This window comes from Perca fluviatilis, chromosome 21, assembly GCF_010015445.1.
Source record: "Perca fluviatilis chromosome 21, GENO_Pfluv_1.0, whole genome shotgun sequence".
NCBI classification, from domain to species: domain Eukaryota; kingdom Metazoa; phylum Chordata; class Actinopteri; order Perciformes; family Percidae; genus Perca; species Perca fluviatilis.
The window spans coordinates 15,892,772-15,919,912 of record NC_053132.1 but is presented as its reverse complement, the minus strand read 5'-3'; the positions used below and the strand labels follow the sequence as shown (position 1 = coordinate 15,919,912).

Below are 27,141 nucleotides of genomic sequence, written 5' to 3'. Positions count from 1 at the left end.
TAGCTTTCTTTAAAGTAAAACAATTTCAGAAGTTTTATATCTAGTCTTGTTTGGTAGTAGAAGATGAAAACTGTGGACATGTCATTAAGGTAAAATAAACATTTCAGATATAGAAAAAGAAAGAACCATCTCTTGTATCTTTTCTCTTTTGGCTCCATCTCACCTGAAGCTTGGCAGGTTGGGCATGGATGGCATACTGGGCATACTGGGCAGGTTGCTCCATACTCTCTCCAGCAGGTTAGACTTCTTCTTGGCAGCATAGACCAGAGCTCCCAGCAGAGCCACAATCACCACTGTCACCCCAATCGCTATTCCAACTAGGTGGAGGGACATGGACAGAGGAGGGGGGGAGCAAAAGGCAGCGTATTAATAACGAGATAAAGTTCAAAGTTTGAATGTTGTAATGTTATATTTTTGGCTTTAACATCAAATATACTTGAGGATGCGACCACGTTGTATATGTTTGTCTGGCAGTATTCTCCCGTCCAGTCTGGAGCACATCTGTGAAACAAAATACAAACTTTAGAATTGTAACATTTCAAAACACTGTGCTCATTTACAGTACTTAATCACTGTGCAGTGTATTTATCTGTGCATCCATTTTTATTCGTTTGTTTTATTTGTATTATACTGTGTATGAGTATATTTTTGATGGATTTTTTAATTCCTGGTTGTAAATATTTCTTACTTGCAAAGAGCCTTGTTGTCATCAAAGTAGCAGGTACCTCCATTTTGACACTGACATGGTGGGGGCATGGTGGGCGGTGGATCAAACCCTAAAATCATTTATGTTAACAACGATCATAACATTGAAAGGAACCACTACTGCCCCACATGGAAGAACAAATTATATCATTTCAACATCAAAGGGAATGTAATAGAATTTTAGGCAAACTACAGATTCATGACTTTATAAAACGTCCTCTTTATCTGTGTCTAGTGTAATTAAAACACTTTCCTAGCCAAGAGAAAGAAATATCCTCCCTCTCAAGCCAAACACACTAAATGGCATGTATTATTGTCATATTATTGGTATTTTGCTTCATGTTACCTCCTACTTGGCATTTCACAACTCTATTGAATCTCTGCCGTAATTTTATCAATATTGCTGCAATTGAGATTCATTTCTGCAACTTCAATACATGATGCCCCATGTTTTTAGGTCACATACTGAGGGAAATCAATAAGTCTTTCTCTTACCGGCATCACATTCAATGTTGCTGCCGGGGATGAAGCTGGTGCCCTGGGGGCAGGCGCAGGTGTAACCTCCCGGCCGGAGCAAACACAGGTGGCTGCAGGTTCCCTTACACGGATTCTTCACTGCAGAGACAAGGAAAGGTGCTTTGATTATTTCATTTTAACAAGGTAAAGTGCATGACTCACATATTTTATAATGGTAATCTGAAAAGGCTGGAGGCTGGGTTGTGTTTTTTGTTTGAGTATTTTTGAATTTGACATGATTGCTGCAAGCAGGACTTTGCTATCTCCCTTCTTTATTGATGGGGCCATTACTGTGATGACTTTTTCACTGAACTTTCTGTCAATCAAAATTTTTTCTTTCTTGCAGATTGCTGATAAAAAGCGCAATTCTTTCTGTGCATTAAATCCCTGGATGTGTCTAATGGAATACTAACTAACTAACTATATATATATATATATATATATATATATATATATATATATATATATATATATATATATATATATATATATATAACTAAATACTATATCAGTCAAAAATAAAATAGCAGTTAGTAAAATAAATAATTAATAATCTACTAATACAAAATAATCCACAGATAAAACAAGATGCAAAACAAAAAAATCTATTAGAGTGATATATACTGTAAACAAAAAAGAAAACCCCACATGCACATTGGACTCCATGCTTACAGTACAGTAAGTGTTACTGTGTTTGAATATGTGAGTGCAGCTTACTAGCTATGGAGTTGTATCTCTGCTGCTGGTACACAGAGATCTGGGTCAGCCACGGCCCGGCAGTCAGCAGCTTAGTCTTGGCTCCGCGGCCAAACTTGTCCTGCCGGAACACCTCTCCTTTCTCCTGAGTACCCCAATAAACGTGGTCCTCGAACACGCTCACACTGAAGGGGTTTCTCACATCTAGACAAGGTGCAACAAAACGTTTGAACAATTTCACTCAATACCAGTGATGTAGATAGATACTGAATGTATGGAATATGGATGGATGATGAGGGTTCTTGAGAATTACTGGAATTTCTGAAAAGTAACATATGAAAATGTTCTCCTTTAGAGATTTAAAAAAAAATTAATTTACAGTCTCACATTTAACATCTCATCTCAGTCTTCTTTCATGACTGTCCTTTGTAATCCTCACCTATGTAGACGGCAGTTCTACGGCCGTCTCCCGAAGGAAGAACAGACTCTATGCGGCTTTCCTTGGAGTCAGACCAGTAGATTCTGTCATCGTTGGTGAAGTCGATTGACAGACCAGTGGGCCAACCCAGGCCATCGGCCACCAGGACTTTCCTCTCCTGACCGTCCAGCCAAGAGCACTCGATCTTGGCTGCGTCCCCACGGTCTGCCCAGTACAACATCCTGCCGAAACGTAGCAGAGATTAGAGTTCTGGGCTCTGAGATATGGTGCGTTAAAGTGCCTTCCTTTTAGGTTTTCCATGACAGATAAATACAACATAACAGCAAGATTCTCTAGAAAGATTCCACACATTTTTCAATGTTCAATCCTTCTACTAATCATTTTCCAACTAATTAAACCAGGTAAAAAAATGGATAAATTGAGCAACATAAAGTGACACAAATCAATATTATCTGCTTGACATTGAATAAACATTTTCCCTAATTTACTGTCTATCTGTAAAATAGTTCCTTAAAGTCAGGTGTGGTAGCTCTCTCTGTCTCACCCCAGTCGTGGGTTGACGGCCACAGCAGATGGGTGGCCCAGCTCAGTTTTGACTAGTTGCTTCCTGTAGCGTCCGTCCAACATAGTCACCTCTAACCTCTTCACACTGGAGTCTGCCCAGTAAAGGTTCCTACAGGCCGAAGAATTACGAAACTATTCACAAAATATGCTTTGACACATGCAAACCTTCTAGCGAGAAGCTGTATATTTCTTTCTGACAAGATTCTTTATCAATCAAATCAAGACAGTTAAAGGGACCAGAGTACTGCAGGAATGTGAATCAGGTTAGTTCAGAAAAGTTAAACGCACCTGCCCACCCAGTCCACGGCGATGCCATCTGGTCTGGTGATGTATTTGATGCCGAGGTCAACAGCAGCACCGATGTTGTTACTGCCATCATCCACTGAAGGTATGTATGCTCTCTTTATGGCACCTGGTACAGAGTCCTTACCAGCTACAGTGAAATACACCATACCTGACAAAACACAAGACATCATCAAATAAGTACCTCTGATTGATGATGTGTCATCATTACTGCATTTCATGTAGTATCTAGAATTGATCTGCGTGTGACCTACTGAATCCAGTGTTGTTGTGGTCCCAGTCATAGTCCAGAGCCATAATGTGCTCCTCTTCCTGAAGGAAGTCGTGGTAGGCCTCCGTCTGCAGGTTGAACCTGCGGATACGAATGTTCTCTGGTAGAAGCAGCAGGGGAGTCGCTCCTGAGCGAGACAGAAATTTACACTTAACACTGTTTTGGGCATTCTTAAAAATATTCAGAGATAGCAGATACAACTTATATCTGCCTTATGACTCTTTATTATATCCAAGTGAAGTTTTTGTATGTTGCTCTAGTCTAAACCCAGGCTCATAAAAAGTTTGTTCTCACCCTTAGCTTCGCACATGTTACCGTTGCCCACTTTCCGGTAGCCAGGAGCACACTCACAGTCGTAGCCACCCTTGGTGTTTTTACAGACCTGAGGACAGGTGCCGTACACCTCACACTCGTTGATGTCTGTAAGAGGTTGCGAGAAAGAATTCAGTTTTTTTTTACGGTTTTACCAAAAGATCTTTACCTGAAATGATGATATTATCATAATTATAATTTATTGAATATTAATCTTTTTAGTGGAATTTTTATGTTCAACCATGTGCAGTCATGTTTGTGCAAGTTAAATAAAAGGAGGAGCAGGCCCCCAAAGAGTGTGTCTGTGTACCCAGGCAGGTGTAGGTGCTGTCTGGGTCCACTCTGTATCCGGGCCTGCAGGAGCAGATGAAGCCGGTGCCGTTCAGGTTGGTGCACTCGTGCTGGCACAGCTTCTCTTCACAGTTGCGATTGTGGCCAAAATCTGGAGCCAGACAACACAAAGCACAGCTTAGACACATATGAAACAGATTTGTTTCTAATGTTAAGAGCTGCTTACTTCTGATGAAATCCAACAATGGCTTTGTTTACATGGGCAGAATAATTCAACTGTTGACTATAAACCAGGTCACAATGATTCTCTGCACCTTTATGACTGAACATTCATGTATCCATAAATAAAATCGGCCAACAGGATATTTCTGTCCACCTGTAGTGTTAAGGCCAAACTGAAATTATAAATTATTATATATATTACAAATAGTAGAATTTAAAATCTAATTGCAATGTATTTTTTTAGATAAATAATAGGATTTTTTTCTGATAATTACAAGATTCGTATCTCATACTGTAATTATGAGACACAAAGTTGTAATTGGGTTGCCGCCCTGAAGAAGCGGAAAATGGATGGATAAGTCAACATTACACAATATAAAAGTCACTATATATAAATTTATTTTTACTTGGAGAATGCAATGTGCTTCCTTACAAGACCACATTGTTCACATTATCATAATAATGACATTTTTCTTATTATACAATCCCTTTTTTTGGTTAATGCCATACGATGCTGTAGTCTTGACTTATGATCTGCTATTATCTGTATAAATAATGTAGCTATAATTATGTTTTCTGCTTTAACATGTTTAATAGCAACATTTAATAATCAACATTAAAAAAGAATATCTCCCGTGAGTGAATGAGTGTTTTGTCATGCTACTTACTGCAGCCTAATTCATCGGTGCGGTCCCCACAGTTGTCATTGTGGTCACACACGTATGGCAGGGCCACACAGTGTCCGTTGGTGCATTTAAACTCTTCAAGTGTGCAGGGCGGCAGAGTGGGCTCGCGGCCTGAGAAGGACACAGTTAGAATGAGTCATCAACACAAGAACACAGGGAAGGTTGAGTGGGTATACAACCCATCTGTGGAAACATGTCCACCTCCACTAGTCTAAATTCAGAGCTTTCTCTAGTTTCGCTCCTCACTCCCCAACTGTCTAAATACCAACAAAAATGAAAAGAATTTGTGGAAATTAGTGCCCACACTTGGAGATTTAAAAACACCCAAGCATGCACATATACAGGCAAGCTCCCACACAAGCAAGTACTCAAATGCAGACATATAGTCTAACATGGCAACATACTTTATTCACTAACAGGGATGGAAATTAGTGAACTGGTGAATTTGCCAAACCTACCAGCCACAGTGGCGGGTAAATAAAAGCAGCATACTGCTTCACTCGGACACTTTTAGAGGAGACACACCTTCATTGGTTAGCTTACGACGAGACAAGCCGGACAATTTCTGTTCATTATGTTGTCAACGCGCGTCAAATGTCAGACAGGACTTCCTTAGTAAAGTTGCAGACTGCGAGGTTGCGGAGCTCCACAAGCAGGCTGCCAGTGCAGGTGGCCATGCCACGGGGCAATGCAAGACAGCCATCCCAGCTCCTCCTGTCTGAACCCAGCGTAAGCCATAGCTGAATCTCCAATGTTTCTAATAATCTAGACACGTGCTGCTCGTTTACCGGTCAACCTTAGGTAGATGCTAGAATGTAGTCACCGAACGAGTCTCAACCAAGTGCGAGAATGAGCAAGGTGGATGGGGCCAGGCCAGATCCAGAATTTCTCAATGAGGGAGAAAGGGTAGATGTGCTTCCAGCCCATGTCAGACTTTTATTTTACTTTTTATGTGGGTAAACCATATTAAAAAAAAAAAATACTTATAACGGACATTCAAAATGTGTCTGGAGTTGGACTTTATGTTGTAATGCCACTGCCCAATGTAATGATAGTTTCTCTTCTTTTTGGTGTAGCACCTGTTCAAGTACGATCTGATAAAGTAAAAGATGATGATGAAGATGGTAAAAGATGAACCAGTGAAAGATCAGAATGGAACTGGGACTGGGGATGAGGATGGGTGGAGGAATGTTTTTTGTTTAATCTGCCCAACTCATTAGGCTAAATATAACTTCATGGTTCGTGTGTGGGTGTGAGTGTGCGGTGTGTGCATGAGAGAGAAAGAGAGAATGTTAGTATTTTCCTTAAGACTTTACCTTATGAAATAAACATGCTTGAGATATACTTGTAGATCTTGTATTATTTTTTCACATGCAGTTACACTTGCCAGTTACAAAACTAAAAAAGTGGCTGGTGAACAAAACAGTTAATCACTTAAGGTTTCTCCACAGTGTCCTCTCGGTTTACCTTCACTGTCTCCACCCTAAAAACAAATGGCTTATGATGAGCTAGCCAATGTCCATCTCCTCTCTGAACCTATTTAATCTCCTCTCAAAATAATTTGCTCTGATTGACATTTAACCTGACTGCGTAACAATTCCATTAAACAGACTATTTCCTTATCCCTATATTCTATGTTTCAGGCTTTGTGTCCTGTGCAGACACACTGATGTCATTTTGGGATTTCCCATTTCACTGGCCTTTGAGAGGAAGGTTTATGAGGCATTAGTAATGTTACGATTACGACTAATCCTTGGGGATACCAAAAACTGATGATTGGTGGTGCATTTGCTGAACCTGAACGTATTACATATCTGGTAATGGTTATGTTTAAAAAAGGAGAAAAAAGCATTTGTTTAAAAAAAAGCAATGTTTGCATTACCGCTTGTTTCCGTGTGCTTACATCTTTATGCCTCGCTCAAATGTCTCTGATTTGTGTTTAAACAAGTTTTAACAATTTTTTTTTATAATATCATAATATTTTGCATCTAAATAATTAGTTTGTTGTCCAGCTCTTGCCTCTAAATAACAGCTACAGGTTCAGCAATTTCTCTTAGTATAAATCAAGTTTTATCTTATCAAGTTTTCTTATATGTTTAGCTTGATACCTTTGTGTAGCGGTGTTTCAGTATCTGTCTTTTTGTTAATTGAGAGCTAGTCTCGCATTGCCAGCTCTATCTCCACAGCACTGTGGAGTAAGGTCTGGCTACACCACAAAAAATAAAAAAATAAATCGCTCTGGGTTGTTTGCGTTTCTTTGAACCAATCACAATCGTCTTGGGCAGCACTAAGCTCTCGACGCAACGACGGTGGCTCTGCAAAATGGTCTTGGGAAGAAACTTATTTTGGTGAAACATTTGCACCCTGCAAAAGAGAACACCAGTGCTTCAAAATGCTTTCATTAAATTTGAGTTCCACACTTCCGGAGAATTTAAGAAACCCATTTGGTGAGAGAGGATGTTACACACAGTACCTGTTATACAAAAAGTAGCACTGGCAATGGGTAAAGGCTTTTTACAGTCGCCGTTCCTGACCTGTCGCGCGACAATGTGACGTCAAAATAACGTAGATCTCGCTGCCGCGACAGAGATCATGCACCACTATTTTTTTTCCGCAGCGCACGACAAAGTGGAAACAGGAAGCATGGACAAGTTCTCTCTTGTAAACTTACTGGGTTAAGATGAGTTCTTTTATGGTGAATGAAAGGCTTGATCCGACGAAGTAGGTCATTGAATTGTTGTGAATACATTCTGAAGAATTCAAAGTTCTTCTCTTCGTCTATCATCCTCATTTGTTCCATGAGGATATTGAACTCACCATATTTATGTCTGGCGTTATTCAAAGGACGAACATTCCACCTTCTTTTTCTTTGTTTCTTTGCAAGCAGGCTCAAAAGCAGCTGTTCTTCCTCATCCATTGACTCCAATATCATCTTGATGATTGATGTCAATGCTGCTGCCAATTTCTTTATTTGTTGTTTTGCTGTATATATTGTTTCTACCTCAAAGCTGTCAACACTTTTTTTGACAAATGTACAAACACAGTGTGCCTTGATTGTATCTCTATTATACAATAAAGAATATATAAAAAAAAAATAAAATGCTGCTGCCAGTTCTGCCTTTTTTCTTCTTCTTCTAGTCCGTAAAAATAGCAAAGTCGGTAGCCTTTCCTCAGTTGCGACACCTCTGTTCAGGAGAAGACTGCAACTAGTGTCGCAACCAAAACGAGCGAGTATAAATAGTTACGGCGCTCCCATGACGTCACACTGTCACGCGACAGGTCAGGAGTGGCGAGTATACTGCACGTTTTAGGAGCAATGTTTATATTCACAATAGCCCTGATGAACTAAACAGATTGCGGCAAATGTGTGTGAGTCATACAGAGTTCTTCCTTCTCGTCACTGCCGTCTCCACAGTCGTCCTTCTGGTTGCACAGCAGGCCGGAGTAGATACAGTAGCCGTTTGCACAGCGGAACCTGGAAGGCATCTCACAGGTGACGTTCACTGGACACACACACACACACACACACACACACACACACCTGAGTTTAGAACAACCACTGGGAGTATAAATTATTAAAAACACACTGCTACTTTAAAAGGAACACGCCGACTTATTGGGAATTTAGCTTATTCACCATAACCCCCAGAGTAAGACAAGTCGATACATACCCTTCTCATCTCCGTGCGTGCTGTAACGCTGTCTGACGGCTCCAGCATTAGCTTAGCACAGATCCTGCAGGTAACTGGTTCCAACTAGCCTACTGCTCCGAATTGTGACAAAGTGACAAAATAACGTAACATGTTCCTATTTCCATGTTTGATTTGTAGAGCCACAGCGTGTACAAAAACAACGTAACATGAGGACACATCAGTCTTCTAACCGTAAAACAAACCGGAACTATATTCTCAGACAGGCTTGCTTGCGAGCATATCACTCCGCCCAAGCACTATATTCTTCCGCCTGTGAATATAGTTCCCGGTTTTGTTTACGGTTAGAAAATGCTTGTGTCTCATGTTACGTTGTTTTTGTACACATGATGACTCTACAAATCACAACATGTAAATAGGAACATGTTGGTGTTGCTTGTCACTTATTCGGAGCAGTAGGATTGCTGGAACCATTCACCTGCATGTTCTGCTGGCCTGATGCCGCTGGAGCCGTCAGACAGCTTTACAGCACGCACAGAGATGAGAAGGGTATGTATCGACTTGTCTTACTCTGGGGGTTACGGTGAATAAGCTAAATTCCCAATAAGTCGGCGTGTTCCTTTAAATCATGTAAGCGTATTCAAGTGTCTTCTCTGTACACATTTGTTGACTTAAGTATTAGGTAGATTCAACCGGGGGAAGCAGCTACAGAGCTCCAGATTCTTTGATCACTTTATAGTATTTTAGGAAGATGGGAAAGAAAATCTGCTTGCATTTATCTGTCTATGCATAGAACAAATTACTAACATGAAAATGCTCAAAATATATTATCAATCCTTATATTAGTTCATTAATTAAGATTAGGGTTAGCATTGTGTGTCAGGGATAAATGATTATGTCCATCACACAGGGAGAAATTCTTTTCACAGGACTTTGTCATACACTATAAACCAAATGGTTCTCACAGCATAAACCGAGCTGTTCGTCAGAGCGATCCCCACAGTCATCAACGCCATCACACACCCAGCCCTGGTTCACACACAGACGGTTCGCACACTGGAACTGGTTCTGAGGGCACCAACGTCCTCCTGGGTAACGAGTAGCTGTTGGAGTAGAAAAAATGGTTATTAACAGATCATCTAATATCTACAGACAGACAACATCAGTGTTTATCTCTTTCCATGATTTTTCAGCCTTCACTCTCCACTCACCTTCAGATACAAACAGTCACAGCCAATAGTTGCCCGGTAAAAACTGAGTAAGTTGCACTGGAGTAGTTAGAGAGAGTTGATCTTATTTTAGTGTGGCCACCTTTCTTCTTGATTATGGTAACGTTTTACTCACTAAGATCTGAGATCTGGGGTATGACACTCAAAGGGTGCACAGAGCAACTAAACCAACAGACCTTTTACGCCTTTAGAATGGGAAGAAAAGAAATGGGAAAGACATGCAGAAAAGGTCCGTTGCCAGACTTGAATTGGGAACATTGCCAAGCTTAAACCCTAGACCACCAGGGCATCCCAAGTCCACAGTTTAAACATACCATATTTAAATCAAATACCTGGATGTGAAAACAAAAGCAACTGGTATAGATTTAACCCAAACTGTCAATTGAAACAGTCCTTCAGATCTTGTAAAGCTACTCTGTTGTTCAATTATTGTACTGTACAGTAGTATACTGTAGTTGTGTGTGTATGCAGTTTTACAATGTTACTTTGAAAAAACTAAATTTGAATAACTGGGTTAAACTGTTGCTGTGCTTCTAGTCTGCATTTTAACTGCTTGTGCTGTGTGTCCTACTGTAGCACATTTTAGACATTTTCATATTTACACTTGAATAATTTAAGACTAAGGGCATGTAGATCACACACACACACACACACACACACACATACAGTACAGGCCAAAAGTTTGGACACACCTTCTCATTCAATGTGTTTCTTTATTTTCATGACTATTTACATTGTAGATTCTCACTGAAGGCATCACAACTATGAATGAACACATATGGAATTATGTACTTACAAAAAAGTGTGAAATAACTGAAAACATGTCTTATATTTTAGATTCTTCAAAGTAGCCACCCTTTGCTTTTTTTGATAACTCTGCAAACCCTTGGTGTTCTCTCAATGAGCTTCATGAGGTAGTCACCTGAAATGGTTTTCACTTCACAGGTGTGCTTTGTCAGGGTTAATTAGTGGAATTTGTTCCCTTATTAATAAAAAAGCAAAGGGTGGCTACTTTAAAGAATCTAAAATATAAGGACATGTTTCTCAGTTATTCCACACTTTTTTGTTAAGTACATAATTCCATATGTGTTCATTCATACAATATATATATATATATATATATATATATATATATATATATATATATATATATATATATATATATATATATATATATAAGTGCAGTAAACTCTGTAGGGACCAGGCACTTACGACAGCTGGTCTCATCTGACAGGTCCTGACAATCAGGCCGGCCATCACACTGCAGAGCAGCAGGGATACAGTGACCAGAGTCACACTGGAAAGAACCTGGACGGCACGTATGCAACTCTGGAAGAGAGCCAGGATGGTAACAAGTTTATGACAGAGAATATATCAAGGAAGTGATTTTGTGTGCAGCGCCTGCTCACCACAGTCCCGTTCATCTGAGTTGTCCCCGCAGTCGTTGTCCTGGTCACACACCCAGTTTCCAGGGATGCACTGTGCGTCGTCACATCGAAACTCACTTTCAGAGCAAGGCCTTGGCTCTGTAGACCACAATCACCATAAGAAAGAGACACAATATATTCAGTATGCAATCAGAATGAGGTCTTACTGTTCAAGCATACCCTACACAGGCAGGTAAGTAAGTATGAGTAAAACTGAAAGGTTAGGTCAGCATTAAGAAAATTATATTAGTAAATGCTTTTTTGTAGATTGAATCATAATCGAAAATACAGGGCTAAACAGAAGAAAAATTTAATTTTGTAACCCTGGTGGTCACACGACTCCTGCTGGTCTGTGATAGATTAAGCAAAAAAATATGGAGTATGACACTCACGGCAGTTCCTTTCATCTGAGCTGTCACCACAGTCGTTGGTGCCATCACACAGCCAGCGGATAGGGACACAGCGGTGGTTATCACATCGGAAATCTCCCAGAGGATCACAGGTCACCTCCTCTGTTGGAAGACAAAGTCAGAAATGGACATGCGGTCAATTTGAAAAACAAGAGTTCAGTGACCCCATGTTTAAAACCCCAGATATGTTCATACAACACAATTACGTACACACAACTGACTGACAAAATGGTATGTTTAGATCCTACATCACTAACATTTTGTGCTTGTCTTCATTATACTATTTTCTCTTTAACTTGTTTTGGTGTGGGCCACCATCAGATGACATTTTTCCTGCCTATTCAAAATATGTCAATAATCCTGTGTTAATGGCATACAACTGTGGGAAAAATCTGTTATTTTCGGTTTTCTGTTTCCAACAGTACAGCGCAGAGCTCTAGCAGAAAAACAAGATCTCTGTTCATCGTCATGAAACTCCTGAAGGATTTTTAAATCATGTACAGTAAGACACAGTATTTTATTGCTAAATTTGTTTTTCCTCAACCAGTGCAGTCACGTAATACATCTGCTGACACACAAGCACTGACCGCAGCCTTGCTCGTCGCTGTTGTCGATGCAGTCATTGGTGCCGTCACAGCGCGCCCACTGAGGAATACAGCGGTAGTTTGTCTTGCAGGAGAACTCAGTGTCCTCATCACACTTGTAGTCTGGACCCACTGGACAGAGATACATGAGACATAGGAAACAAGTGAGAAACAGACAGTGAGTAAGAGCAGAAGGAAGATGATGAGAGGGTAAAAGATCAATAGTTTGTGCCTCTTAAATTCAGAAAAACACAATACAACATCATTAATTCACTCAGATTCCTCTTGGGACATGGAAGATTCTACATCGATTATATATATATATATATATACACACATCACTGAAAAACATAAATCTATGCTTGATTAAACTGTCAGCTCTGTTTTGCCACATTACACTGCTGTCATCAATTACAACAGTGTCTTACTGTGCTTCACACAGAAGAAAATCAGGAATGGCACAGCTTTAATTCCTGCCACAGCCACTAAACAAGACATCATACCTCTCTCTCCTGACTCAGCAATATGGATAAGATCATCAGTTTGTGTGGTGTATGGTATCATTTTCTTGTTCGATTTACCAAAACCGCCATCTCATAATGTGCTACTTACTGCAGGTTTCATACGGCTCATCAGATGCATCCCCACAGTCGTCCTGGGCGTCACAAACGTAGCTTGACGGCAGACAGCGCCCGTTGGCACACTGGAACTGTCCCGGTCGGCAGGTCCTCTGGGAACAAGTCTCTGTGTCCTCGTCGCTTCCATCAGAACAGTCATTCACGCCGTCGCAGTGCCAGGACACAGGGATGCACTTCTTGTTTTTACACTGGAACTGGTTTTCCTGGCATCGGTGGTCACCTACAGGGACAGACTACAGCTTGACCAGTGTTTGAAAACTGAACCATTTGCCTGAACTCATTCTTAAGTGTGACGGCTTCGCCTGAGTCAAAGTCTCGTCAAGGCCTGAATTTCTACCAGTAAATGTAGTATTCTTCAGTACTTCATAAGCAAAACCCAAGCTGAAGTTTTTCAATTCTGCAAATGTGAACAACATCCCTATCTGATTTTCTACACTGTTGCAGTTAATTACTGTAACTGTGTTAATTTTCATACTGCAGAGGGCCGCTTCCTCGTCTGAACTGTCGGGGCAGTCCGAGTGGCCGTCACAGATGACGCCAGGGTAGGTACAGCTGCCATCTTGACACTGGAACTGGCCAATGGGGCAATATCGTGGTGGGCAGGTCTGAGGTTCATCTGAGCCATCTCCGCAATCTGACTGGCCGTCACACTTCCACCATATAGGAACACACCTAAGGACAATAGAGAGCATGAACAGGTTAGCTTAATCTATCCTCTAGTTCTGCATTTGATACTTTTTACCTTGTTTGCTTTTTCAATGGTTTGTTCATATGATTCAGTTTTCTAGTTCTTTAGCTCTTATTTTCTAATACTGTATATCTTAATGACAGACATTGAATGTCCATCTCGTAGAAATAAGTCCAGGACTTTGTCATTCTACCCGACATGGGGTCTGATATGTTGTCAATAAACCAAAAAGATATTAATAACCTTGTGTCAGTAATACTTTCCACATCAAAAAAATTGTATCTGGATAATGCATATAACTTTACACAACTAAACACGCGTTTCCTGTTATCTTACAAATGTACTACTAACCCTGAAATGTAAATCTTTATAACCTACAAGGTTCACATCCTGTTTCCCTACAGCGTTAATTCAAAACAAAAAAAAACAGTAAAGGTTTACTAATTTAAGAGGAGTACCGCAGACTTTGCTTAAAAAGATCCAAAGTAAAGAGTATTGTGTTTTTCGCGATTATAAAATAATCACAATAAATCTAACAGTTGAAAGCAATCAGGAAATTCTCAATTATGTCTTTCTTAAGCCTTATTTGTTGCACAACAATCTGCAACAAACACCAATAGAAATTAGCAGCCTGTGATCAGTATAGCCTGCTTTTCAATATTGGAAATGTTTGTCTGAAATGCAATGACAGTATAATCTTATAATTAATGTGAATTTATTTATGTATTTTTATTTTTTATTTTATTTTTTACAAAGAAATTAATCCATTGATTCACAGGGTTTTATGGAAAATCCCCCAATACATAAAGCTCTGAAAATAATCCCATTAATTTTCGTAATTTGTTTTTACTTTGGATAGAGTTTAGTGTGAAAGAACATTGAGACTGGCTTGATGAATGGAGTTGTGAGGACAGTGGAATGGGAACACAAGTGATTTTATATCGGACTGACTTCTCATTGTCTCCACAGCGGAACTGGGTGCTTGAGCAGTCAGCGACACACTGGATCTTGAAGCCCACAGAGAGGCCAATGAAGTGATCTGGACACTGGCAGGAAGCTTGCTGCCCACCAGGGCCAATCAGACACAAGTGACTGCAGGTCAGGTGATGGGAGGAGCAGGGGTTTTCACCTGGAAAATAAATCAATTAAAAACAACATATTGATCTATTCTGAGCTGCAGTCCATTGAGACAATAAGAATATAAGCATCCACAGTTCAAATGTACATACTGCGAGGCTGCCTGTAGGGGTGGTAGACGTGAATGTCATATGGCCGATGCGTGTTGTTGCCCATGATTGTGCGCTGTTCGCCAGTGTACTTGTGAGCCTTCTCCACTGTGTGTGTGTTCCAGTCTGTCCAGTAAACCCAGTCTTCAAACAGGGAAACAGCGAAGACATGGGGAAGTGTACCAGCAATGGCCCGGTGTCGGTTCTGGCCGTCCATGTCTGCAAAGCTTAAGGTTGATACAGTGGAGGGTTAATACACGTTGTAAGTCCTACTGGTACTATTATACAGAAATAACTACAGAATTCAGAGCCCCATTAAAGGATACTTGATGGCAACTCAATATGGACTCACTCCAGAAAGTTAAGGTGGGAATCAGCAAAAAAGATCTTGTTGGTGGTGTAGTCTATAGTCAGAGCATTGGGCCACTCCAGCTTGGTTGTGATAATGGCACTGATATTGCTTCCATCCATGCCAACTCTGCCTATATATGCTGTGTCACCCCAGTCAGTCCAGTACAGCCATCTAGGAGAAAGAAAAAAAAAAAAAAAAAAGAGGACAGGACGGAAGATAAAAGGAAGGATGGGAAATATCAAAACAAAGAATTCAAGAGTAAATTGTAGTGGATACTTACTATTATAAATCTTCAGCAAATAGCAAACAGCTAGTAATACCTAATACTGTATTTCTGGACACATTTTATTACCTTTCCTATTCCTGAGCCTAACTGGATATCAGTGTAGACAGCACAATGTAAAAACCTATTTCCAAAATTAAACATCAAGTGTAAACTGTGTGTGTGTGTGTGTATGTGTGTGTGTGTGAGATTGTCAGTACCCATATTTGGGGTTAACAGCCACAGCACGAGGTCGGCTGATAAGATAAGTGGTATTTCCATCTGTGAACTCTCCTGACCGCAGCCTCCTCTGGTAGCGCCCATCCAACTCCATCACATGAACTGAACCGTAATAACCGTCCACCCAGTACAATTTCCTGCAACAGACACAAACAGTTTTTTTTACTGACACTGCTGTAGCCCTGTTTTGGTCAGCCAGACTGAGTCAAATATTTTTTTTTCACGTAAACATATCTAGGTATTGGACTGCTCATTGTTTAATAAACTATTCAATAATTAATTCTTTATTAACAAAGCTTTAATAATGAAGTTCCTCCCACTTCACACACCTGCCCACCCAGTCCAGTGCCAGACCTTCAGCTCCTATGACGTCATCATCCACCAGCGTCTCCCTGTCAGTCCCGTCAAAACGCATCCTTTCAATCTTTCCTGCCCCTGCATCCAGCCAATAAAGCCTCTTCTCATAGTTGTCAAAATCTAACGCCATCACATTGGACAGCCCCTGCAAGACTATACTCAGATGTGACCCGTCAGTGGTCAAATTGCGGATGTAGTAGCGGTTACTGTACAACAGGTATGGGGAAATGCCACTGTTCTGACGACAAGTGCGTCCATCAGGTTCACGGATGTACCCCGGGGCACATTTGCAGTGGTACGAGCCAACCGTGTTTTCGCAGATCTGGCTGCAGACAGCGGGTGTGCTTAAACACTCGTTGAGGTCCTCGCAGGCTTTGCCATCTGGCATGAGTCGGTAGCCGGGGTGGCAGGAGCAGTAGTAACCGGTAAGAGTGTCGGTGCAGAGCTGGGCACACTGGTGGACTGAAGGGCTATGGCACTCATTGACTCCTAAACAGAACAAGTGGAGAAAAGACAGGAAAACAAGGTGACACAGACATACAAGTTCTCAATTAGATTTTAAATGAGTGCAAAAGATTCTCACAGATTACAATAAACCTATATAAATAAAATTTAAAAAAAGTCAATGAGCGGATTCACAGAATATTGTAGAAATGTTTTAAATTTTTTTTTTTTTTTTTTTTTTTATTTTTTTTTTTTTTTTTTTTTCTTTTTTTTTTGTTTTGAACTGTTGTGAAACAAATCCAAACATTTGAAGATTAAATCTTTAATCAATCATTTAGAATAAAAAAAATGTGTTGCTGCTCCTAATTACATGTGTATATTCATAAAACTTGTGAGAACTTTGATATTTCTGATTAAACTTCAACAGAAATTCAAGCACCCATTTTAACATTTATTTTTGGATTTTTTAAAACATGGGAGGTAATATTTTGGTTCACAAAATGTATCCAACTGGACATAAATTTAAGGATATTGAATACCCTTAGGAAGAATCCCCATTGTATTTCTCCACTGAATTAAAACAATACATCTGTATTTAAGTGATGGCTTGCGAAACCAAATATCCCGGTTGTGTAAGAAAGATGCTTATTTTCCTCTACACTCAAATCAATTCACATCAGTATTGTCACATAATGTCTTATTTTCGTATCTCTTACCACAGCCTTTTTCATCGCTGTTGTCCTGGCAGTCCTTCTGTCCGTTGCACACCTTATGGATGTCGATACAATCGCCTGACTTGCACATGTACTGCTGGGGAGCACAGGTGGGCTGGGGCGTGACGCACAAGCTGTCTCCCTCATCTGAGCCATCCATACAGTCACTCTCCCCGTCGCAGGTGAAGGAGGCAGGGATGCAGGCTCCGTTACTGCAGGTAAACTGGTTGCTGCTGCATGTGTCATATGTACAGCGCAACTCATCACTGCCGTCACCGCAGTCGTTCACACGGTCACAGCTGGGGAAGAAGACAAATTCATTAGACTCTATTCAAGTGAACAAATGTCTATTATATAATAAATGTTTTATTCACTCACACACACTTCTTACTTACTGGTAAGGGAGGAGGATGCAAAGCCCATTGGAACAGGCAAACTCGTTCATATGGCAGGTGCGGTTGGGGCAGTTCTGGAGCTCATCAGCCGCGTTGGCGCAGTCTTTCTCCCCATCACACACAAAGCTTAACGGCACACAGCGCGGGTAGCCAGGGTACCAGGTTGGACAGGTGAACTGGTTGGAACTGCAGGTACGTTGGCCTGAAGGAGACAGAGAGAGTATAAGAATGGTCAGCCAGGGATGGATGAACTATATGATACCATAAACTTGTGCAAGATCACACATGCAGCTGTTAAGTGTACGTTAATTCAGGTGAGACATGGAAAAGAGCTGAGAATAAAACAAATTAGCTAAAATATAGTGTATTTTTCTAGCCTCTAACACATCACATACAATAAATAGATTACCAGTATTACCCTCGTCGCACAGTGAAATAAATAAATGTCTAAGTGCTATCTCACCACACTGTAGTTCAGGAGCTTCATCACTGTTGTCCCAGCAGTCATTGTTGCCATCGCAGACCATTGACTGGGGGATGCAGTTTCCATTGGTACAAGTAAACTGACTGGGACTGCATGTTTTGATTTGATCCTCTGCACAAGAACAAAGAGAAATCATTTTCAAGACGCATTAAGAGATCTACTCTAAACACACACCACTAATCAACAACAAAGAGCTGAAAAATGTGATTGAAAGGCAAAAAGATTACCACATGGTGACACTTACTTGCTGTATAAATAACAGGTCATTGATAACTATCCTTTAAAAACAATGTGGCATCTATTCTAAAAAATCCACTGCTGGATTTAAAGTACAACACACAACTAAACAAATGTAGCTAAAGGTTATTATCTGGAAATCAGTATTTCAATAGTAAAATTAATATAACTTTTGCCTAATTTGGCTGCGATTTAAAAATAAGAATTGTGAGTTACTGTGTATATAAAAGGTGTCATCCAAATGCATTGGCTCCACATACCAACTAAAAACCATACTAGAAACACAAAAGTTAGGGCGTGTAACTACAGTCAAAAGGTTGATCTCCTTCTTTCAGCAATCGAGTCGTGTCAAGATATCAAGTCACTGAACATGCTCTCTGAATGTAAGTTGAACCTGTCTAAAAAGCCAAAATGTCAAATGTAAATGCAAAGAACTCACTACAGGAAAGAGGTTCATCTGTTCCATCAGTGCAGTCTTGGATTGAGTCACACACCCAAGAGTCAGGGATACACTTTCCTCCATCGCAGCGGAACTGATCTGGAGAGCATGTACGACCCGCTGTAGCACAGGAACAGAAATTCTGACATATATCCTTGTAGAATTCTTACGGAATCTACTCAGCAGGTAAAACACAAACTCTGTGGGTGATAGTTCTTATCACGTCTCTTTCTCTAACACACATTAAGGCTGAGTGTTCAACTTACCGCAGAAGAGAGGATTCTCATCACTGTTGTCTCCACAGTTGTTGTAGCCATCACACAGGTTTTCAGGGTAGATGCAGATGTTGTTGCGATCACACTTGACCTGGCCCGCGGGACACGTCCGGTCAGCTGCAGAGGGTCGAGAGGGGGGCAAAGATCAAAACATCAACCACAGGATCAAAACCACACGACACATATCATTACTTGCTCAGCAGCACAGAATAACAACTGGAAGGTGGTCTTCTCTTCCTAATCAATTTACAATCTTGCAACATGTATCTCATTTCCCACAATAATCAATCAATCTGTTCATGAATCAATCCCTTGATCATCCCAATCATCACTCACGGCAGTTGATTTCGTCAGAAGTGGCGTTGTCTCGGCAGTCATTGTGGCCGTCACAGATGAAGGCAGCACTGATGCAGCGTCCGTTGGCGCACGTGAACTCGGTAGCGGGGTTACATGTGGGGAAGGGGCAGCCTCGCTCGTCACTGTTGTCACCACAGTCGTCTGTGTAGTCACAAGTGTAGCTGAGCAGCACGCAGCGCCCATTGTCACATGTAAAGTCCATGGCTGAGCAGGTGTGGAAGGCTGAGCAGGAGGAACAACAAAGTGCCGACTTACTTTCTTGCCGTGAAATTTATGTTTTAGGCTTTCTGTTTATTCTCTTTTTTTAAGAGCAAGTTAGACCAGCAACCCAAAATTGAACACACATTGTTATTTTACCAGTATTACTAACAAACTCAATAACAAAATGTGTGTGTTACTTTCCCATGTTGGCGCCACGTGGCCCATTTGATACCTAATGTGGGGTTAAAATGTACAACATTTTTAAGTCCGCTTGCCTACTTGGTCTGCTTGTGTCTATCCACTAAAAAATGCAACCAACCACTCTCAGATTAAACCTCATATCTTACCACACACTCTCTCCAGCTCATCAGAGTTATCCTGGCAGTCGTTGACACCATCACACTTCCAGCGTGCTGAGATGCAGTTACCATTGAGACAGGTGAACTGCTCTGGTTGACAGCGATTCCCTGTGTCTTTAATACAGTCTTTGCCATTGTTGGCCAGGTACCACTCTCCTTGATGAGGACACTGGCACTCTGGGCCCAATGGACCTACAGGAGAGATTATTGGAGGTAAGGGGATTTAAAAATGGAGAGGAACTGAAGGGAACACAGAGATAATCCGTCTTTTTAATTAGTAGTACTGTGTGTCTTTGTGTTGTTCTGAACTTTCTCGACTTGCTCCAAGTTCTTAGTGAGCAAGTTCAACTTCAACTTGAAAAACAAAACACTTACCCATATTGTGTCCAGCATGGTTAACGTTTTAAGGAACATTGTATTGGTAAAAAGTATTATGTCTTATAATCCTTTTTTCAGTACCAAAAAATGGTACCAAAAAATGGCGAGAGAAATGAATAAAATAACTGTTCCTTGAACAGCAGTAAATTATGCAATCTGTCCAGAGAAAGCTGAATTAACAATTTTAGAGTTTTGAGGCAAAATCACCTGTATAATTACTGTCTGGTGGTTGATGTGTAACTGGAATGTAGTATTAGTCGGGATTCAGCGCCTTGTTTATTAGCACCCATAAGGAAGAGTCTCCTCTTACCAGGAACACAGACATTGCTGCAGCCTCCGTTGAACTGCTGACAGGAGCTGGAGCAGCTCTCCTGTTTAGATGCGGCATAAACATGGATGTCGTTTGGTCGGTACTGAAGGTCCTGGGCCAGCACTGCAAAGCCAGAGCCGTCGTCCTTCCCAGCCCTGAAGACGGCTCTCTCAGTCCAGTCGGTCCAGAAGATGTCCTGTTGGAAGACAGTCATGGCGTATGGGTTCTGGACCCCCTGCAAGATCACTTGTCTGTTCTCGCCTGTCAGAGAGGCCCTCTCAATCTTATCTCTGTGGGAAGCAGCGGGGGAGAAGAGATGTCAAAAAACTATGAGCTGTATAGGATCTGCTGAAACACAGTGTACATTAAAAAACTGGACGTACAATGAGGCATCGGCCCAGTAGAGCATCCTTTCCTCGTAATCCAGGGACAGGCCATTGGGTGTTGTCAGGCTGCTGTTGATGATGGAGGTCCGGAAGTTTCCACCCAGTGTGGCCCTCTCAATCTTAGCTGGAGAGCCCCAGTCTGTCCAGTACAGGTAACTAGGCGAAGAGAGCAGAGTGAGAAGGGAGGAGAGGAGCTCCATAGTAAGTACAAGAATAATCTATGTCCAATCTGTACACATTGTGTAGTGAAGTAATGGTCTGTTGTTTTTACCCATAGCAGGGGTCAACAATAATGCCTCTGGGACGGTTTGCATGGGCAATGATTGAGCGGTTCATCCCATCTAGCCCCACGGACTGGACATTGCGGCTATAGTAATCAGTAAAGTAGAGACGCTTGTTGACCCAATCAAATGCCAAACCCTCTGGGTCATCCAAATCTGAGCAGTGGAACAGAGAGGAGAGAATATTGAATGCAGAGACAAAAACAATGATAAGATCATGAAGCAAATTAGAAAATGAAACCGGGTGAGAGAAAAGAGTAAAAAATAAATCAGGAAGAAAGAAATATTACAAGATGGAGTCCTAACAAAGGGAACACAATAACAATCAATGCTAAACTCACTTGTAGCTATGAAGACAGGTGGGCTGGTGATGGATGTCGTGGTGACGTATCCAATTCTGCTACGACCGATTCCCATATACTGGGTAAAGAAAATTCGCTTGTCCTTAAAGTCATAATCCAAAGCCATCAAGTTGTAGCCTAAGTTCACCACTGGATAGGGGGTGCTGTGATCTGCAGGATCTAACCTCAAGCTATTTAGCGTGTAGTCTGTGGTGAAAACTAGAAACTCCTCTTGTCCATAACCACATGTTACTCCATTACTAAGAAGTGACCCATGTGCACAACCACATTTTGGTTTTTCCTGGCCTGGTATGGCGAAGCAGAGCTGCTGACAACGTCCGTTATCTTCTTGGCATGGGTTAAAGCCCACCTGGTTGGCAGATGTAGGCTGGACATGGGCGTCAAAAACAGTGACATCCATCAGCCCATCAAGGTTGTCTCGAATTACCTGGTACCATTGGAAAAAAAAATTTTTTATTAAGTAGCAGGTGCATAGCACATTAACAGCCGGTCAATTGTTCTCAATGGACTTTTGTCTGTTAAACAGTCTTTCTCCTTCCTTCCAGCTCCTAAGTACTTTTCTGAGAGAATCTCATTTACAAAATCATTCTCAGGACACAAGAAAATGATGGTGCTACTAAACCTTTATTGATGCTGTTAGGGATGCAACTAAAGATTATATTCAAACATTTGTTGTTTCCAGCTACCCAAATGTAAGGTTTTTGTGGTTTTCCCTCTGACATATTTAAAGGTCCCATGGCATGAAAATTTCACTTTATGAGGTTTTTTAACATTAGTATGAGTTCCCCCAGCCTGCCTATGGTCCCCAATTGGCTTGAAATGGTGATAGGTGTAAACCGAGCCTTGTTATGAGGTCATAACAAGCAAGGTTACCTCCCCTTTCTCTGCTTTACCCACCCAGAGAATTTGGCCAACCCATGAGAGAGAGACATCATGGCTTTCAAATGGAGCAAAGTGGCAGTTGGTCAAGCCCACACCCCCACCCTCCACCTTGCCCCTCCCTCTCTCCTCCTCAATAGCTACAGACACAGAAATGGCACATACTAAGGAAAGCTCATTGTGGGACTGGCTCTAGTGGTTGTAATTCTGCACCAAGGCTGAATTTCGGGAAAGAGACTTCAGATACAGTATTAGGAGACCACTAAGGTCTATAGAAAAGCATCCAAAGAGCACCATGTCATGGGACCTTTAAACAGTTGTATAGACCAAAGAATGAATCCATTCATTGAAAAAATAATCTGCAGACTAATTTATACTGACAATAATCATTAGTTGCAGCCCTTGAGTTGTCCGTAAAACTATGGTGACATTTTTTCCGACTAACTAAACAATGGTCATGTGCATGTGGTTCTAACAACAATATAAGACATAAATTGACTGGAGCTCCTGTAATATTTGAGTCCACATATTGTGTTTTCCCAAAAAATTGTGTAAATTATACAAATGATTTAGTTATTTCATTGCAAGATCACAAAACATCATCATCATGAAAGCACGAACTGTGTTTAATTAAGCAGATTTAACTGTCACCTCTGGCTGGTCGGTATTGGCTGGGTCCTTACTGGCTTGTAAGAGCTTCCCAAGCTTTTTATCCACCCACAGCATGTAGTTTCCAAATATAGCCATTCCTGTTGGTGATGGATACCGGCTCCCATACAGGATAATCTGCCTCTGTGTGCCGTCTGTGGCCATTCGGGAGATCATATTAAGAACATCATCTGTCCAGTAGAGGAAATCATTGGTGTAATCAATGGTAAGGCCACGTGGTGACGCTAGGCTTTCAGATGCCAACACAGTGCGGTTGGTCCCATCCAGCAGAGCCCGCTCAATTTTAGGTGTTTGGCCACCATCAGTCCAGAAGAGGTAGCGAAGCTTGGGGCTGACAGCCACGTCACGGGGTTGGTCCTGGGAGGACTTAAGGAGAATCATTCGGTAGCTGGTGTTGATGGAAAGCACCTCCAGGAAGGTCTCCCTCTCAAAGGCATTGGTGAAGTATAAATTACCTAAGAAAAAGAAAGAAAGGGATGAGGACAATATTACTGCCAGCTGTAGTACTCAACAGGGTAACATAGGGGTTTAGTTCTGCATGAAATTAATACACTTTAGGGAATTATTAATGTATGATTTTTAATGTAAGTACTAGCTAATATATTTGCTCCTTGAGCCTTCCTGTAAAGATGAAGTATGAATGAAGGGATGATTGAGAGGCTTCATACCCGCAATCCAGTCTACAGCAAGGCCCTGGATGCCTCCTCTTCCAACGCCAGAGTTGAGGACAGTGCTGTAATGCCCTCCATCTGTTTTGGCCCTGAAGATGCCCCTGAATGAGGTGGAGGTGCTGTTGTCAGTCCAGTATAAAAAGCCAGATTCGATATGAAGGTCCAACTTGCCCTTAATGGAGTAGGAAGCTGAAAAAAAGATTAAAATGCTACTTGTATCAACTGATAATTTGGTATTTATAGCGAACAACATAATGCAGAACAATATCACGCCAACATACTTCCACCGACAGGCACCATAGCCTCAGAGTGGTCAGAGCTGTTTATGTGGAAGCCACGGATGTACTTGGGGGTGGAGACAATTGCGAAAGATTCATACTGTTCGCAGCGGGAGCCATCTTGAGAGGGGTTAAAGCCTGTGGTGCAGGCACAGGTCTTTTGATTCCCTGGTTTGGGTAGACAGAGGTGGGGACAGCCTCCGTTGTTGGAGCTGCAGGCGTTGGAGGTCCCTGCCGAGTCTAAGGTGGGAGAGAGAAAGATAGTGGTGTAGGTGAACATTACCGGATCATATAAACAACATCTGAAGAGGAGAGATAGGATGCCGTTTTTCTCCTCATGTGAAAAATGTTTGACAGCTTCCTGCAATATTTATGTACTGTGCAGTTGTAATTCATAGATCATTAAGCTATTAATTCCTCCATTTACCCCTACCTTATCAACTTGTTTTTTCTTATTATTGATGAATTATACATTCACAGGGATGTGAAAGAGAGAGAAAAATATTCTTCCAATCTTTAAAAATGGCTGATTATTATTATGCATTTAAAAAAAAAAACTGACAACTGAAATACAAGCAGTGCTCAACCCTGCTGTGTGTTGTCCTTGAGGAGGACACTACACTCCTACTCGCTAACTCTCTGGGAGTAATTATCTGTTGCATAATATTTGCAAACACAAAAAAAGCTCAAGGACAGACACCTCTGAATTCAAATTAAAAACCAGTGGGTCCACTTACTGTCTCTGGCATGCACTTTGAGGGCACGCAGGCCAGACATGCTGCTCCTCATCACCACCATATTAGCACCGGTGTCCTTGTCAACCCTCTCAATGACCTCGTAGTCCAGGTCAGTGTAGTAGAGGTGGTTCTGGTAGATTGTCAGCCCCCACGGATGGGAGAGGCCACTCACCACTGTCACCCGGGTTATTCCGTCCATGGTGCCACTCTGAATCTGGGCAAACAAGGAAGGAGAGCAAAGAGGAAGAGGTTACTGCGAGTAGTTGAATCAGGACCAGCATGAAGATGAATCAGCACAAGAGGTAACATAAGAACAAGGGGAACTTGAATAAAAAATAAAAAAAACATACTGTAAGCTTGGTCTGAACACATCACATAATTGGTGTGGAAGTATTAAAAGGATCAGGACAAAACATGTTTTATTATGTAATTTACATAAATGTAATATAACATTTGCTCTCTCTCCTGATCTCCTGTCAATCACTCACACTCAGACAGGAGAAGGGGAAGGAACGCAGCAGCTGTTAACAGACTTTTTCTCTATCATTCTTTTCCCATTTTCAGACTTCTTGAAGTGATGTGTGTAGCTCAGAACTAAGAAGAAGTTAAAACTATTCTGTAGCTTGCTACACTGTTGTGGATCTTACTGCCTTGTTATCTGTGTAAACTCTAAAGCTATGTTTATTGATTTCAATAAGTTTTCTGCTACGATGCGTATAGGTTTAGACTGTGTTACAACGTGACATTTATTTAGAGTGAGAGAAATATGTTATCGCCATAATATTGCTGTTGCTGCGTTTTCTATTGCATAGCTGATGGAAGTGCAGATTGTTTAATATTATTGGATATAATGATCGCTAGCAACAACGTGCAATTGCTAGTAAACAGACTAGCGCTGTGGAGCCACGTGCTCAGATAGTAAAGGTGTAATTCACCGTTTTGGTCCGTAATGGATATGCGATGTATGGATGTAGCTTACTCTCAGTTTGTGTTAATGAACAATATGTTAAATTTCATTTATGTTAATTATTACAGAGAAATTAATGTAATTCCTTAGTATATTGTTTGTTATATGCTGGTGGTTACATATAGTTTCAGTAAATAATGTTCATAGTGCGTGTGTGAGTGTGTCCATTTTAAAATATCACACTTGGCTTCCTGGGTACCCACTGAACTTGGCTTTTGGAATTTGGAGCAGTTTGGACAGCGTTGGATTTTAGATATTAATAAACTGCGAATAAAACTAAACGGCCGCACAATAAAGTTGAGAAAAGAAAAAAAATCTACCCTTCAGAATAAAATCCCAGTTTAAATTCAATCAGAGCATTTCGCTAAGAGGAAACTCAATAAAAAGGCATTTTGCAGACACTAGATCAAAACAAAAGCCACTATAGACACTATATCGTATTAAGTTGCTGTGAGTTGTAATTAACTTCTAAGAAGAAGGCAGAAGATAACATATAATAATAAAATAATCTCGGAGCCTGACCGGGCAAAGAGAGCTATCTTCCTCCGTCTCACACAGACTAGGTTGTGTACTTGTGCTAATTTATTATAGTAGCTTGCATATTAAGTGCTTTGGGGTACTGTAAGTTATTTTGGGGTACAAAGGTTCTGGAAAAAGCTTCAAGCAGCAATACCACAGGCCAAGAAATCAGCCCGTTCCAAAGAGAGAATTTATAACCCTCAACATCCCAAAAATGCAGTTTGTATTGAAATGTACAGTAACGGATGACATCTATATGCTGAGTATGTATAGTGTACATACCACCCCTGAGCCCGAAACACCCCAGTACAGTTTCATGGTAGAGATGTCAGCGGCGATGAATCCTATGTTCACCAGGTTGTCTGTGTAGAGGTTCCTGAGGTTTCCTCCATCCATGTCCGCACTGCCAACCTTTGGTGGAACTCCGTTGTTTGACCCCTTGTCTGTCCAAAATAATTTCCTGTGAAGGGAAAATTTAAATGTGAGAAACCACTAAAGAGTCAGTCAAAAATGAGTCAATCATCATAATTTTAGCTATGTGTAAAATTCCTCTCTGATTAAAATAACATTCAGAATATACATAAAGTGATTATTTTTCACCTACTGTACAAAAAATGTAAAGTTGCAGGCACAAATGTCTGACTGTGTTACCTTTACTGTTATAGGTTTTGGTTGGTTATTTATATCACAAGAAACATGATTGATGATGTTGCTAGAGAAATAAATCATTTT

At 41.0% G+C, this 27,141-nt stretch overlaps 1 protein-coding gene across 1 annotated transcript in view; it reads right to left on the bottom strand.

Annotated features, from left to right (window-relative positions):
- Positions 1–27,141, bottom strand: part of lrp2b (low density lipoprotein receptor-related protein 2b) — a 50,961-nt gene that overhangs the window by 2,811 nt on the left and 21,009 nt on the right. Inside the window, exons 35-75 of the mRNA XM_039789362.1 lie at positions 26,692–26,869; positions 24,924–25,137; positions 24,190–24,426; positions 23,906–24,097; positions 23,220–23,692; positions 21,669–22,116; positions 21,318–21,483; positions 21,044–21,202; positions 20,661–20,950; positions 19,961–20,164; positions 19,392–19,634; positions 19,047–19,172; positions 18,781–18,900; positions 18,084–18,215; positions 17,621–17,822; positions 17,229–17,524; positions 16,041–16,557; positions 15,693–15,848; positions 15,210–15,380; positions 14,861–15,084; positions 14,583–14,760; positions 13,419–13,615; positions 12,918–13,163; positions 12,309–12,437; positions 11,704–11,823; positions 11,294–11,410; positions 11,097–11,213; positions 9,621–9,758; positions 8,386–8,508; positions 4,988–5,116; positions 4,117–4,248; positions 3,789–3,914; positions 3,478–3,621; positions 3,209–3,374; positions 2,901–3,029; positions 2,357–2,577; positions 1,939–2,121; positions 1,201–1,320; positions 689–776; positions 437–501; positions 164–317 (exon numbers count right to left, since the gene is read on the bottom strand). Of these exons, the coding sequence (XP_039645296.1) occupies positions 164–317; positions 437–501; positions 689–776; positions 1,201–1,320; positions 1,939–2,121; positions 2,357–2,577; positions 2,901–3,029; positions 3,209–3,374; positions 3,478–3,621; positions 3,789–3,914; positions 4,117–4,248; positions 4,988–5,116; positions 8,386–8,508; positions 9,621–9,758; positions 11,097–11,213; positions 11,294–11,410; positions 11,704–11,823; positions 12,309–12,437; positions 12,918–13,163; positions 13,419–13,615; positions 14,583–14,760; positions 14,861–15,084; positions 15,210–15,380; positions 15,693–15,848; positions 16,041–16,557; positions 17,229–17,524; positions 17,621–17,822; positions 18,084–18,215; positions 18,781–18,900; positions 19,047–19,172; positions 19,392–19,634; positions 19,961–20,164; positions 20,661–20,950; positions 21,044–21,202; positions 21,318–21,483; positions 21,669–22,116; positions 23,220–23,692; positions 23,906–24,097; positions 24,190–24,426; positions 24,924–25,137; positions 26,692–26,869 (7,770 nt within the window). The remainder of the gene's footprint in view (positions 1–163; positions 318–436; positions 502–688; positions 777–1,200; positions 1,321–1,938; positions 2,122–2,356; positions 2,578–2,900; positions 3,030–3,208; positions 3,375–3,477; positions 3,622–3,788; positions 3,915–4,116; positions 4,249–4,987; positions 5,117–8,385; positions 8,509–9,620; positions 9,759–11,096; positions 11,214–11,293; positions 11,411–11,703; positions 11,824–12,308; positions 12,438–12,917; positions 13,164–13,418; positions 13,616–14,582; positions 14,761–14,860; positions 15,085–15,209; positions 15,381–15,692; positions 15,849–16,040; positions 16,558–17,228; positions 17,525–17,620; positions 17,823–18,083; positions 18,216–18,780; positions 18,901–19,046; positions 19,173–19,391; positions 19,635–19,960; positions 20,165–20,660; positions 20,951–21,043; positions 21,203–21,317; positions 21,484–21,668; positions 22,117–23,219; positions 23,693–23,905; positions 24,098–24,189; positions 24,427–24,923; positions 25,138–26,691; positions 26,870–27,141) is intronic.